At 30.9% G+C, this 14,290-nt stretch overlaps 1 protein-coding gene across 2 annotated transcripts in view; it reads left to right on the plus strand.

Annotated features, from left to right (window-relative positions):
* vir-1 (virus-induced RNA 1) overlaps positions 1-14,290 on the plus strand; it is a 219,812-nt gene that overhangs the window by 173,963 nt on the left and 31,559 nt on the right. For both annotated transcript variants that reach the window (XM_075296961.1, XM_075296962.1), the window contains exons 4-5: positions 5,492-5,640; positions 9,131-9,403. In XM_075296961.1, the coding sequence (XP_075153076.1) occupies positions 5,492-5,640; positions 9,131-9,403 (422 nt within the window). The remainder of the gene's footprint in view (positions 1-5,491; positions 5,641-9,130; positions 9,404-14,290) is intronic.

The following is a 14,290-nucleotide window of genomic DNA, read 5'->3' on the forward strand; positions in this document are numbered from 1 at the left end:
AAATTTGAGACATGTCACAATGGTGGGAAATAAGTGATAGTTCTATAAATGAGAGCTAATAGTTTGTCCATCCATTGTGTCAGCAAGAAAATTCTTGACATAATTGCTTTTGTCCAGCTTAGCTCATCAATGGAAATATTTGCATAAAAAACGTCTTAGGTAAATGATGTGGAAAAATGAATAACAGTCGTCACTGTCAAAGTAGGTTGAAGGTGGAAGGTTAGCATGTCGGTTCTTATTTCCAAAAGCCAATGTAAGCCAATAGTAAAGATAACTCAAACAAGAAGAATTACAAGACAAAAAACCACAATTTTTTAGAATAGCGAATTAGGCGATTGATAGAGAAAGTCAAAAATAATTAAAAACAAGTATGTGTATATATTAGGCAAAAAAGACTGATTAAAACCCTATATAATTCAGTAATTGATCGGTCGGTTTATATCGGGGCTATATACATTTATGAACTTATATGATCAAATTTTTGTGTGATTAGTACCAAATTTTAATAAGATCAAATGAAATGTGCTTATCCAGGAAGAAGTAAAATCTGGGGATCAGTTTATCTGGGGGCTATGTATATTTATGTACCGATATGGTCCACTTTTGGGATAATTGTTACCCACCATATACTAACAAAATTTATCAAAGCGGATGAAGTTTGTGCCTCGAAGAGGCACCGTAGATTAAATCTGGTAATCGGATTAATAAATTGGCTGAAATTTTGCAGAGGGAGTAGAATTAGCATTGTAGCTGTGCGTGCCAAATTTGGTTGAAATCGGTTCAAATTTAGATATAGCTCCCATATATAGCTTTCGCCCTATTTACACTCATATGACCACAGAGGCCAGTTTTTTTGCTCCGATTTAGTTGAAATTTTGCACAGGGAGTAGAATTAGCATTGTAGCTATGCTTGCCAAATTTGGTTGAAATCGGTTTAGATTTAGATATAGCTCCCATATATAGCTTTCGCCCGATTTACACTCATATGACCACAGAGGCCAATTTTTAACTCCGATTTAGTTGAAATTTTGCACAGGGAGTAGAATTAGCATTGTAGCTATGCTTGCCAAATTTGGTTGAAATCGGTTTAGATTTAGATATAGCTCCCATATATAGCTTTCGCCCGATTTACACTCATATGACCACAGAGGCCAATTTTTAACTCCGATTTAGTTGAAATTTCGCACAGGGAGTAGAATTAGCATTGTAGTTATGCGTGCCAAATTTGGTTGAAATCGGTTCAGATTTAGATAAAGCTCCCATTTATATGTTTTTCTGTTTTCGACAAAAATGGCCAAAGTACCAACATTTTCATTGTAAAATCGCCACTGCTTACTCGAAAAGTTGTAAAAATGACTCTAATTTTCCTAAACTTCTAATACATCTAATATCGAGCGATAAATCATAAATAAACTTTTGCGAAGTTTACATAAAATTGCTTCAGATTTAAATGTTTCCCATATTTATACCCTGCGCCACACTGTAGAACAGGGTATTATAAGTTAGTGCATATGTTTGTAACACCCAGAAGAAGACGAGATAGACACATGGTGTCTTTGGCAATAATGCTCAGGGTGGGTCACTGAGTCGATATAACCATGTCCGTCCGTCCGTCCGTCCGTCTGTCTGTGAACACATTTTTGTGATCAAAGTCTAGGTCGCAATTTAAGTCCAATCGCCTTCAAATTTGGCACATGTTCCTAATTTGGGACAGAATAGAACCCTATTGATTTTGGAAGAAATCGGTTTAGATTTAGATATAGCTCTCATATATATCTTTCACCCGATATGCACTAATATGGACCCAGCAGCCAGAGTTTTATACCGATTTGCTTGAAATTTTGTACAAACATAACACTTAGTCGTATAGTCAAGTGTGCAAAACTTAATTGAAATCGGTTCAGATTTAGATATAGCTCCCATATATATCTTTCGCCCGATATGGACTTATAAGGCCCCAGAAGCCAGATTTTTGGCCGAATTTGGTTGAAATTTTGCACTAGGAGTTCAATTAGTAGTATAGTGTGCAAAGTTTGATTGAAATCGGTTCAGATTTACTATAGCTCCCATATATATCTGTCGCCCGATATTGACTAATATGGTCCTAAAAGCCAGAGTTTTGGCCCAATTTGTTTGAAATTTTGGGAGTAGATTTAGCATTGTAGCTATGTGTGCCAAATTTGGTTGAAATCGATTCAGATTTAGATATAGCCCCCATATATATTTTTCGCCCAATATTCACTTATATGGATCCAGAAGCCAGAGTTTTATCCCGATTAGATTGAAATTTTGCACAAGGAGTACAATTGGTAGTATAGTCATGTGTGCCAAATATGATTGATTTAGATATAGCTCCCATATATATGTTTCTCTGATTTCGACAAAAATGGCCAAAATACCAACATTTTCGTTGTAAAATCGCCACTGCTTACTCGAAAAGTTGTAAAAATGACTCTAATTTTCCTAAACTTCTAATACATGTATATCGAGCGATAAATCATAAATAAACTTTTGCGAAGTTTCCTTAAAATTGCTGCAGATTTAAATGTTTCCCATTTTTTTTACTAACATTGTGTTCCACCCTAGTGCATTAGCCAACTTAAATTTTGAGTCTATAGATTTTGTAAAAGTCTATCAAATTCTGCCCAAATCGAGTGATATTTAAATGTATGTATTTGGAATAAACCTTTATATATAGCCCCCAACACATTTGACGAATGTGATATGGTATCGAAAATTTAGATCTACAAAGTGGTGAAGGGTATAATATAGTCGGCCCCCGCCCGACTTTAGACTTTCCTTACTTGTTTTTTACTATCATTGTGTTCCACCCTAGTGCATTAGCCGACTTAAATTTTGAGTCTATAGATTTTGTAGAAGTCTATCAAATTCTATCCAGACCGAGTGATATTTAAATGTATGTATTTGGGACAAACCTTTATATATAGCACCCAACACATTTGACGAATGTGATATGGTATCGAAAATTTAGATCTACAAGGTGGTGCATTGTATAATATAGTCGGCCCGCCCGACTTAAGACTTTCCTTACTTGTTAAAACTGGAATTTGTTGGTACATGAATACCTTTATTAATATATCGCCAAAAGAGAATGAAGATTCGATGAATGAGATCTGTGTCCTAATTTTAATTTAATTGATCCTAGATTTAAACCCGAAAAAGGTCTTTATAGTAAAGAAGCTGCATCTTTGGCTCGGAATCCATATCAAAATCCTTAAGAGGTCAAAATCTTTGGATCCAAGTAAAATTAGAAATATTACCTTCTAGTTACCGTAAGAAAATTAGTTCATAGTTGCCCATATACGACCTCATATTGTTTTTAATTTGTTGAAATACTTTTATATGTGAAAAAATAATGTGAAACCATTACATTTGATGCTTAAAAAATGACATCTCGCCTATGACAATTCCATGTAAAAATGGCTGCTTCACAGTCAATTTTGCACCAAATAGCCTAGAAACTTTCTCAAATAGCCTAGAAACTTTTTAATCAAAACATAAACTTTATTTATAGATTTTCAAACAATAGAATTAGGTCACATATATGTGTCCCAAGACCCTTTCCCACACACACATGCACCAAAATATATGCTTTAAAACACGAATACTGTCAATTAAATGTTTCACATCAATACCGTACCATCCAACACAGAGGCCACAATAACCATCATAATTTAATGTGTTCCCATTACAATCAATATATTGCTGCCCCTCTCCCTAAATTTTCTTCTATTCCCTACGAAAAAAATTATAACCATAAAAATGGAAAAGTTTCCTTCACTCACCCTATTACTGATAGATAAATGCCTTAAATAGGTTCATTTGATGGGCAGATGCCTGTAAGTTATTTATCCTTAGAGATCGAAGTATTCTCTAAAGTGTATTTTCAAGTTTTCTTTTTATTCATTTTGCTCACATAAAATACTGAAAATTTTATGGAGTACATACATATGTCTTGACGTGAGGGATTCAAAATATGGCATAGATAAGATTTATATACGTCCCAAGTGGTACGTGGCCTTTAATGGAAACTTTAGAAGACAGAAAAAGAATAAATACGATAAGACACAGAGGGCAGTTAAAAGTGAAAGTTGTCAATTTATGGGAAACAAAGTTTGGTAATAGTTTCTTTCATGTTTTTTATTGATTTATTAGTTAAAATTCAGCAAATGCCTAAAATCGTAAGGTAGGGGGCCATTGCTTAAAACCGAAAATTACATATATATATATATATATATATATATATATATATATATATATATATATATATATATATATATATATATATATATATATATATATATATATATATATATATATATATATATATATATATATATATATATATATATATATATATATATATATATATATATATATATATATATATATATATATATATATATATATATATTGCATACTTTTAGGCGACATCATTAGAATAAATTCGTACGCAAAGTTTTTTTTTCCATCGTTACAATAATTCGGTATATCTAGTAACCATTCGTCAGATGTGGAATTGATTTTATGGACAGCCATCAAATGGCTAAAAACATGTTGTTGGAATATTGCTTAAAAGCGAACATTACATTACATATACCGTGCATATTTTCAGGCGACATCATCAAAACCCTTTGTCCGAAAAATTATTTACAAAAAATTAACTCTTTATCATTTGGTAGTTAACCTCAAATTCGATTATTGTTATTGCATATTTTCAGGCAAAGGTATAACTAAATCAACTGTTAGGAAAAATTCAACAATTTCTGAAATTAATTATATCATCCACATTGAAATCGTATTTTTCGATCATTTAAAATATATAAATTCCGGTTAATCTTAGTATGGCTCTAAGCGCTGTCCGTCTGTCGTTTGTCCATCTATTGTATTCACATACAGTTTTCAGAAATGTAGCTGTTACGTACATATAATGCCTTTGGCAATAATACTGTTACTTATTAAACATTTGTACGTATACATTTCGATTATTAATAATTTTATTCATTTCGCTTTAAGTCTTCCTTAGGGCTGAACAATATTGGCCATTCTTTTCTAAATCCCTAAAAGCATGCTTTACAATTATCTACTAAGGACATTTCACATAGAAAAATCTTCAAACAGATGCTGCCTTAGATCCTTATTTAAAATTAATCCCAGAAAAATAAATTAAAAGAATTAAATCGACTGTTTACGGATAATAAGCAACGTAAGAAGGCGTTTCAAAACATTGATGTGCTTTTATCTAAAAAGGATCTTAAAGCAACAACTATGTAAATAGTTAAGTAACTATAGCGAGAGTTAAATACAAAATGTAAAATACAAAGTTAATGATAATGATAAGACATTCATAGCAGATGTCTCTGTTCCCAAGTGTTCCAAAGAGCTAAATTCACTTAATGAAATTTTATAATTTCCCTTTTGAATGTTGTTTATTCAAAGAAAATATTTTTTTTTGTATTTTTCTTTCTAGATATCTTCCGCCGCTTCAGTGCTCGTCTGTTTCCTACTACTTTGTTGGGAGGAGCAGGTGAAGGCGATAGTGATGAATCTTCCGGTTCCGGTGGTGTTGTTACAACCAGTTTTGATCCCAAAAAGGGTAACACTACATCCACTGTAAAGGTTTGTTGAATGAATACCAAGTGAATAGTGATAAAGCAATTAAGGGTTTAGAAAAAATAATAATTTCCATGAACAACGAATCATGATTTAAATTAGTGAATAATGAAGTATTAAATAAAATTCTATAAAAATCTAATTTTATTTATTATGAATTAGATTAGAAAAAAATTTAAAAGAAATTGAATTTGAGAATTAATATTAAATTAAAATTAATATTAAATTTGATTGCTAATATCTAAAACTTAACTTTTTTATAAAATTAATATTTTAAAGGTGCAACTAATTGAATAAAAAGTACCAAAAAATTAAAGTCAAATTTAACCTATGTATATAATAAAATTAAATTTATTTTGTATTCTCATTATTTTTATTACTAGGTATAATTTTAATATAGTTTGATAAGAAAAATTCGAACATTAGAATAAGAATTCAAATTTATGTTAAACTTAAGTTCTAATAACTTGAATCTAAAAAAAACATATTTCATATAAAACCAAGAATTTCGAAGAACAACTAATTGAATTAAAATTTAATCGTAATGAAATTAAATTTATTTTATTTAAATTAATTTAATATTTATATTTTACGCCAGTTTTTATACCCACCACCATAGAATGGTGACGGGGGTATAATAAGTTTGTCATTCCGTTTGCAACACGTCGAAATATCGATTTCCGGCTATATAAAGTATATATATATTCTTGATCAGGAAGAATTTCTAAGACGAATAAACATGTCCGTCTGTCTGTCTGTTGTAATCACGCTACAGTCTACAATAATGGAGCTAACGTTCTGAAATGTTGCACAAACTCGTCTTTTGTCTGCAGGCAGGTCAAGTTCGAAGATTGGCTATATCGGTCCAAGTTTTGATATAGCTCCCATATAAACCGATCGCCCGATTTTAGGGTCTTGGGTTTATAGAAAGCGTAGTTTTTTTTTTATCCAATTTGCCTGAAATTTGAAATATAGAGGTATTCTAGTACCATAAAGAGGTATATCGAAAATGGTGAATATCGTACCATGTTTTGATATAGCCCCCATATAGACCGATCTCCCGATTTAATGCTTGGGCTTCTAGAATCTGTAGTTTTTATCCAAGTTGACTGAAATTAAATATCTGGAGGTATTCTAGGACCATAAAGAGTTCTGCCGAAAATGGTGATTATCGGACCATGTTTTGATATATCTGGAGGTATTCTAGGACCTTAAAGAGGTCTGCCGAAAATGGTGATTATCAGACCATGTTTTGATATAGCCCCCATATAGACCTCTCCCGATTTTACTACTTGGGCATCTAGAATCCGTAGTTTTTATCCAATTTGCCTGAAATTGGATATCTGGAGGTATTCTACGACCACAAAGAGGTCTTTTGAAAATGGTGATTATCGGACCATGTTTTGATATAGCCCCCATATAGACTGATCTCCAGATTTTACTTCTTGGGCTTCTAGAATCCGTAGTTTTTATACCCTCCACCATAGGATGGGGGTATATTAACTTTGTCATTCCGTTTGTAACACATCGAAATATTGCTCTAAGACCCCATAAAGTATACATATTCTGGGTCGTGGTGAAATTCTGAGTCGATCTGAGCATGGCCGTCCGTCCGTCCATCCGTCCGTCCGTCTGTTGACTCGACTTGAAACTTGGCACAAGTAGTTGTTATTGGTGAAGGTCGGATGGTATTGCAAATGGGCCATATCGGTCCACTTTTACTATAGCCCCCATATAAACGGACCACCAAATTTGGCTTTTGGAGCCTCCAAGAGAAGCAAATTTCATCCGATCTGGCTGAAATTTGGTACATGGTGTTAGTATATGGTCTCTAACAACCATGAAAAAATTGGTCCACATCGGTCCATAATTATATATAGCCCCCATATAAACCGATCCCCAAATTTGGCCTTTGGAGCCTCTAAGAGAAGCAAATTTCATCCGATCCGGCTGAAATTTGGTACATAGTGTTAGTATATGGTCTTTAACAACCATGCACAAATTAGTCCACATCGGTCCATAATTATATATAGCCCCCATATAAACCGATACCCCGATTTGGCTTTCGGAGCCTCTAAGAGAAGAAAATTTCATCCGATGCGGCTGAAATTTGGTACATGGTGTTAGTATATGGTCTTTAATAACCGTGCAAAAATTGGTCCACATCGGTCCATAATTATATATAGCCCCCATATAAACCGATTTGAATTCCGGAGCCTCTTGGAAGACCAAAATTCATCTGATTCAGTTGATATTTGGTACGTGGTGTTAATATATGGCCTCAAACACCCATGCAAAAAGTGGTCGAAATCGGTCCATAATTATATATAGCCCCCATATAAACCGATCCCCAGATTTGACCTCCGGAGGCCCTTAGAAGAGCAGAATTCATCCGATTCGGTTGAAAATTGGTACGTGATGTTAGTATATGGTATCCAACAACCATGCAGGAATTGGTTCATATCAATCCATAATTATATATAACCCCCATATAAACCGATCCCCAGATTTGACCTCTGGTGCCTTTTGGAGAAGCAAAATTCATCCGATCTGGTTGAAATTTGGTACGTGGTGGTAGTATGATATTTAACAACAATGCCAAAAGTGGTCCATATCAGTCCATAATCATATATAGCCCCCATATAAACCGATCCCGAGATTTGGATTTGGAGCCTCTTGGTACGTTTAGAAGAAGTTTTTACGCAATCCATGGTGGAGGGTACATTAACTTCGGCCTGGCCGAACTTACGGCCGTATATACTTGTTTTATCATTATATTTAATATTATTACATAATATTAGACTAATTTAATTAAATTAGAAAAATTAGAATTCAAATTAAAAATAAATTTTAATTCTAATGTTTGAAATTTAGCTTTTATATAAAAACAATGACTAATCCTGATAGAAATTATTGAATAAGAAAAAAAAAATCTATTATAAAATTCAATTGGAAATCATTTAACTTATCATAGCAAAATCAAATTTATTCTATTCTAATTTTATTTTAAATTTTATTTCTATTTCTATGTTGACTTTGTATTAACATAAAATTTAGTATTAAAAATTATCTTAATTTAATTAGGTTAGAAAATATAGAACTCAATTAATACTAAATTTAAATTCTAATATATAAAATATAACTTTTATATAAAAAATTACTTTCTGATAATGATGATTTAAATAATTGAATGAAATTGTATTCAATTTTTATAATAAAATTAAATTCATATTCAATTTAATTTAGCGTAATGAAATTACATTTATTTTATTGTAATTTAAATTAATTTTGTTTTTATTTTCACTTTTATTTGAATTATATTAGTATTCATTTTAATTTAAAAATTTAGTTTGTTTTAGTTTAGTTTATCGATATTATTTTAGTTTTATTTTATTAAAATTAATTGAATTTTTATTATTTTTTAGTACAAACCACTCACAAATTTTATATATGACTTATTCTACAAACATTTTTAATTAATTCCATTTCTCTACAGGTTGTCGATGGTCACAAGGTAGAGGTAAACGAAACTGTTTATGGCGATGAGCATAGTGTCTTCAAAGTGCGTGTTGTAAATGTACGTCCTTTGGAAGAAGGTGAAACTGTAGAGGAAACCGTCCAAACTGCTGGAGACTCATCCAACACTAAACCTGTAACTTCAAGCCCCGAAAAGGCTGCAGATAGTGATGAAGAGGAGGATGGTCGTCGTGAACCATTAGAAAAGAAACCCCATGACAATGAAATTGAACGTAATATCGATGATCCTGAGGTAAAATATTAAATTGATTTTTTTCTGTTTACAAGTTTTCTTTTGTAACTCTATAGTTTGTATAGTATTTGGAAAAGCAAAAAAGTCAGAAATAATATTGTAATTATAAAAATTTAAAAAAAGAAACTATTTTGAATGGAATGCGAAAATGCTTTATGAAATTACGATGATGTATTTTAAAAATTGGTTATGGAAGTATTTTTTTGTACAGTTTTGTTGTTTAGATTTTTAAAATTTTATAATTTTTCTAATAAAAGGAATAGAAATTAAAAATTCTAATAAATTAATAAATTTATAAGTGATAAAAAAATAAATACTTGGAAAATTCTTTCGCATTACAAAAACTTTATAAATTATCTATTTACTTATATACTTTAACCTAAATACAATTACAAAAAAAACTATAATTATTAACATATAACTACACTTGTATAAATGAAAACATTTTAATTATGTAGAAACTATTATACTATTTTTTTTTTAATTTTACATATAATGTAAATTTTTAATGCGCTGTAAAATTTTGCTTAATTGGCTTTATTATTTTTATTTTTTTATTCATTACTAACAAACTTATGAAAAGCAGAGAAGATGGGTTATTAAGTAATCAATCTACAATGTCAAAAATATGAAAATTTAAGTTTATTGGTTTAATCGAGAGAGTTATATACAAAAGGGATAAAAATATTAAAGATATCACCATGCCTAATTTGTTTTAAATTAATGCCTTGAAAAATGTCCCATATTTATTTTTTTTTTTTAATGGCAAATTATTTTTTTTTTTTAATTAATTGGTTTAATCGAGAGAGTTATATAAAAAAGGGATAAAAATTTTAAAAATATAACCATGTCTCATTTGTTCTAAAATTAATTCCTTGAATATTTTCCCATATTTATTTTACAAATATAATAATATGTTTTATAATATGTTTTTCTCTAAAAAAAAATTTAGTTCTTATTAAAAAGTAATTTCTCTCCGGTATTATCTGAACCTATCTTCATCTCTGCTTTTATTTTAAAATTTCCTGTAAATTTTTTATTCTCTCTTCTCTTTATTCTTGTAAACTAACATCGCCATTTGTATCTTTTATTATGAATTTGTATTTTTTCTATTTTCCAAATATATATAAATAAAGTGAATATATACTGCATTAATATTGACATTGTTTCTCTATAAATACTTTAATAAAAATCTATATAAATAAAATCTTTTTTTTTTGCATTCTTACTAATCTCGTCTTTGAAGTGTAAATATATTTTGTTAACAAAAGCTTTACTGTCGCTGCTGCTTTAACTCTAATGTAATTTTTTGATATGTATATAAGAGTGGGTATTAAGTTTATTTTAACATTTTTTTCTGGGAAACATTGTTCTAAACTTGAAGTGTAAATATATTTTGTTAACAAAAGCTGTCTTTTTCGCTCTAATGTAAAATTTTGATAATATATAAGGGTGGATATTTTTTTAAAATATTTTTCTGGGAAACATTTTTATTAGTAGACATCTTATTAACATAAATTTTAAATAATTGGTCAGGGGGATTTGTTATATTTATGCCAGCAAAAAAAAAATTGGAAGTTGTTCCACAAACATTTCTTTTAAAGCCCATCCCAGAATCCCCCATCGAGTTTTTTAACTTCCGATGCAGTCCTTTTGGACAAGTGCACTAACATTTCTTGTAAAGCGTATCGTGGGATCCCACAATGATGTTTTCCTCTTCCGATGCAGTCCTTTTTGACAAGTCCACAAACATTTCTTCTAAAGCGCATCGTGGGATCCCCCAACGATTTTTTCTACTTCCGATGCAGTCTTTGTGGACAAGTATTAGAAAGAACGCAATCAGGCTATTTTAAGTGCAAATTTTTGACAATTAAATTTTACAAAAAAATAGAAAACTAATAAAAAATAGAAAATTAATAAAAAAAGTAAAAAATATAAAATTTCATCCCCGCTGGGATTTGAACCTGTGCCGTTTGACTTTTTCGCTTCCATTAAAGTTCTTTTGGGAGGGTTTTGTAAATTACGAGAGTTTTTAATTTTTTTTTTTTGTTGATTTCTAATGGAAAAAATATATTTATAAGAAAATATATGCCGCAAATAAAAAGTAAAAACAATGCATAACATTAAAAATAATTTTTTAGAAAAATATTTGATAAAAAAAAATTGCCGCTGATGAGATTTTAAGCTGCGTTTCTTATTTTTTTCGTTCATACTAATAAAGAACATCTCGAGAAGCAATTAGAATGTTATTCCTTGGTGTCGTATTACGATAATATCACAAACATTCGAATTGACCTTTCGATGCTTTATGTTCAATGGCGTTTGGGGCTGAGTGTGCTAAGGCGATCTGTTATGGTGCCAGCAAACCCAGGTTCAACCCCTGGTCGGAACGAAAAAGTTTTTCAAATTGTAAAAATTAGATAATAGGAAAATAATATCTAATAAAACATATGGATGAAAAAAAAAGTGAAATTGGTTGAAAAAAATAAAAAATCTCTTTTTAAGTTTCTTCATTCAGGTTAACTTCCAGGGCACAACTTCTAAAGCAATGCAAAGTATCCACAAAGGGAGTACTTCCGTCCTATGACAAGCCCATGTAAAATTCATTGGAGATGATCCAAGTATGCACTACTTCCGGATCACATTTTGGGGATCCTAACTACTTTTTTGGAGGCTCTTATGCCAATCTCTGAGGTCAGGGTAGACCAAATATTTCAACTATTAATTTCTGATTCTATTTAAAGATGTCTCTACGTCCGTATGTCCATTTGTTTCTGTAATCAAACCAGAGGTCGCATCTATTTCACGATCGTGAATGAACCAGTTTTGCCAGGGAAAATGCCCTACTTGTAGCTTTTTCTAATCTGTTATTTAGCGTCTTATAGAGATATAGGAACACAATGAATGGTCTTTTTAACCCAACACAATTTTTAATAATTTTTACATTATGGTGGAGATTAGAAGCCTTGCTGGCTTCATCAATAATGTTTGGTAACCACGGTTACCACTCGTGGCAAAATAAAATCTTACCACAAATCTATCAAACAAATATTTCTATAGAAAATTTTGTCAAAATTTTTGTTCTATAGATTTTTTTTTCAAAATTTTATTTCTATAGAATTTTTTCTCAAAATTTTATTTCAATAAAAAAATTTGGCAAAATTTTATTTCTATAGAAAATTTTATCAAAAATTTATTTCTATAGAAAATTTTGTCAAAATGTTATTTCTACAGAAAATTTTGTCAAAATTTTATTTCTATAGAAAATTTTTGTTTTTATAGAAAATCTTGCCAAAATTTTAGTTCTATAGAAAATTTTGTCAAAGTTTTATTTTTAGAGAAAATTTTGTCAAAATTTAATTTCTATAGAAAGTTATCGCAAAATTTTATTTCTATATAAAATTTTTACAAAATGTTCTTCCTTTACAAAATTTTTGCATAATTTTATTTCTATAGAAAATTTTGTCAAAATTTTATTTCTATAGAAAATTTTGTCAAAGTTTTATTTTTACAGAAAATTTTGTCAAAATTTAATTTCTATATAAAATTTTTAAAAAATGTTCGTCCTATGCAAAATTTGTGCATAATTATACCCTTCACCACTACTGTGGTCAGGGTATAATAAGTTTGTGCATTTGTATGTAACGCCAAGAAGGAAAAGTCTGAGACCCATCGTTTAGTATACCGATCGTCTTAGAATTAAATTCTGAGTCGATTTAGCGATGTCCGTCCGTCTGTCTGTCTGTCTGTCTGTCTGTCTGTCCGTCTGTCTGTCTGTCTGTTGATGTATTTTTGTGTGCAAAGTACAGCTCGCAGTTTTAGTCCGATTGTCCTAAAATTTGGTATAGGGTCCTGTTTCGGCTCAAAGACGATCCCTATTGATTTTGGAAAAAATCGGTTCAGATTTAGATATAGCTGCCATATATATTTTTCACCGATCTGGTCATAATTGGCGTGTATATCAACCGATCTTCCTCAAATTCCCTACATCCGAATATTTTATGACTCTCGAAAAACCTGCAAAATATCAGCCAAATCGGTTCAGATTTAGATATAGCTCCCATATATAGCTTTCGCCCGATTTACACTCATTTGCCCACAGAGGCCAATTTTTTGCTCCGATTTAGTTGAAATTTTGCACAGGGAGTAGAATTAGCATTGTAGCTATGCGTGCCAAATTTGGTTGAAATCGGTTCAGATTGAGATATAGCTCCCATATATAGCTTTCGGCCGATTTACACTCATATGACCACAGAAGCCAATTTTTGCTTCGATTTAGTTGAAATTTGGCACAGGGAGTAGAATTAGCATTGTAGCTATGCCAAATTTGGTTGAAATCGGTTCAGATTTAGATATAGCTCCCATATATATGTTTTTCTGATTTCGACAAAAATGGTCAAAATACCAACATTTTCCTTGTAAAATCGCCACTGCTTAGTCGAAAAGTTGTAAAAATGACTCTAATTTTCCTAAACTTCTAATGCATATATATCGAGCGATAAATCATAAATAAACTTTTACGAAGTTTTCTTAAAATTGCTCCAGATTTAAATAATTCCCATATTTATACCCTTCACCACTACTGTGGTCAGGGTATAATAAGTTTGTGCATTTGTATGTAACGCCAAGAAGGAAAAGTCTGAGACCCATCGTTTAGTATACCGATCGTCTTAGAATTAAATTCTGAGTCGATTTAGCGATGTCCGTCTGTCTGTCCGTCTGTCTGTCTGTCTGTTGATGTAATTTTGTGTGCAAAGTACAGCTCGCAGTTTTAGTCCGATTGTCCTAAAATTTGGTATAGGGTCCTGTTTCGGCTCAAAGACGATCCCTATTGATTTTGGAAAAAATCGGTTCAGATTTAGATATAGCTGCCATATATATTTTTCA

The sequence above is a fragment of the Haematobia irritans genome, chromosome 2, assembly GCF_050003625.1.
Source record: "Haematobia irritans isolate KBUSLIRL chromosome 2, ASM5000362v1, whole genome shotgun sequence".
Lineage (NCBI taxonomy): Eukaryota > Metazoa > Arthropoda > Insecta > Diptera > Muscidae > Haematobia > Haematobia irritans.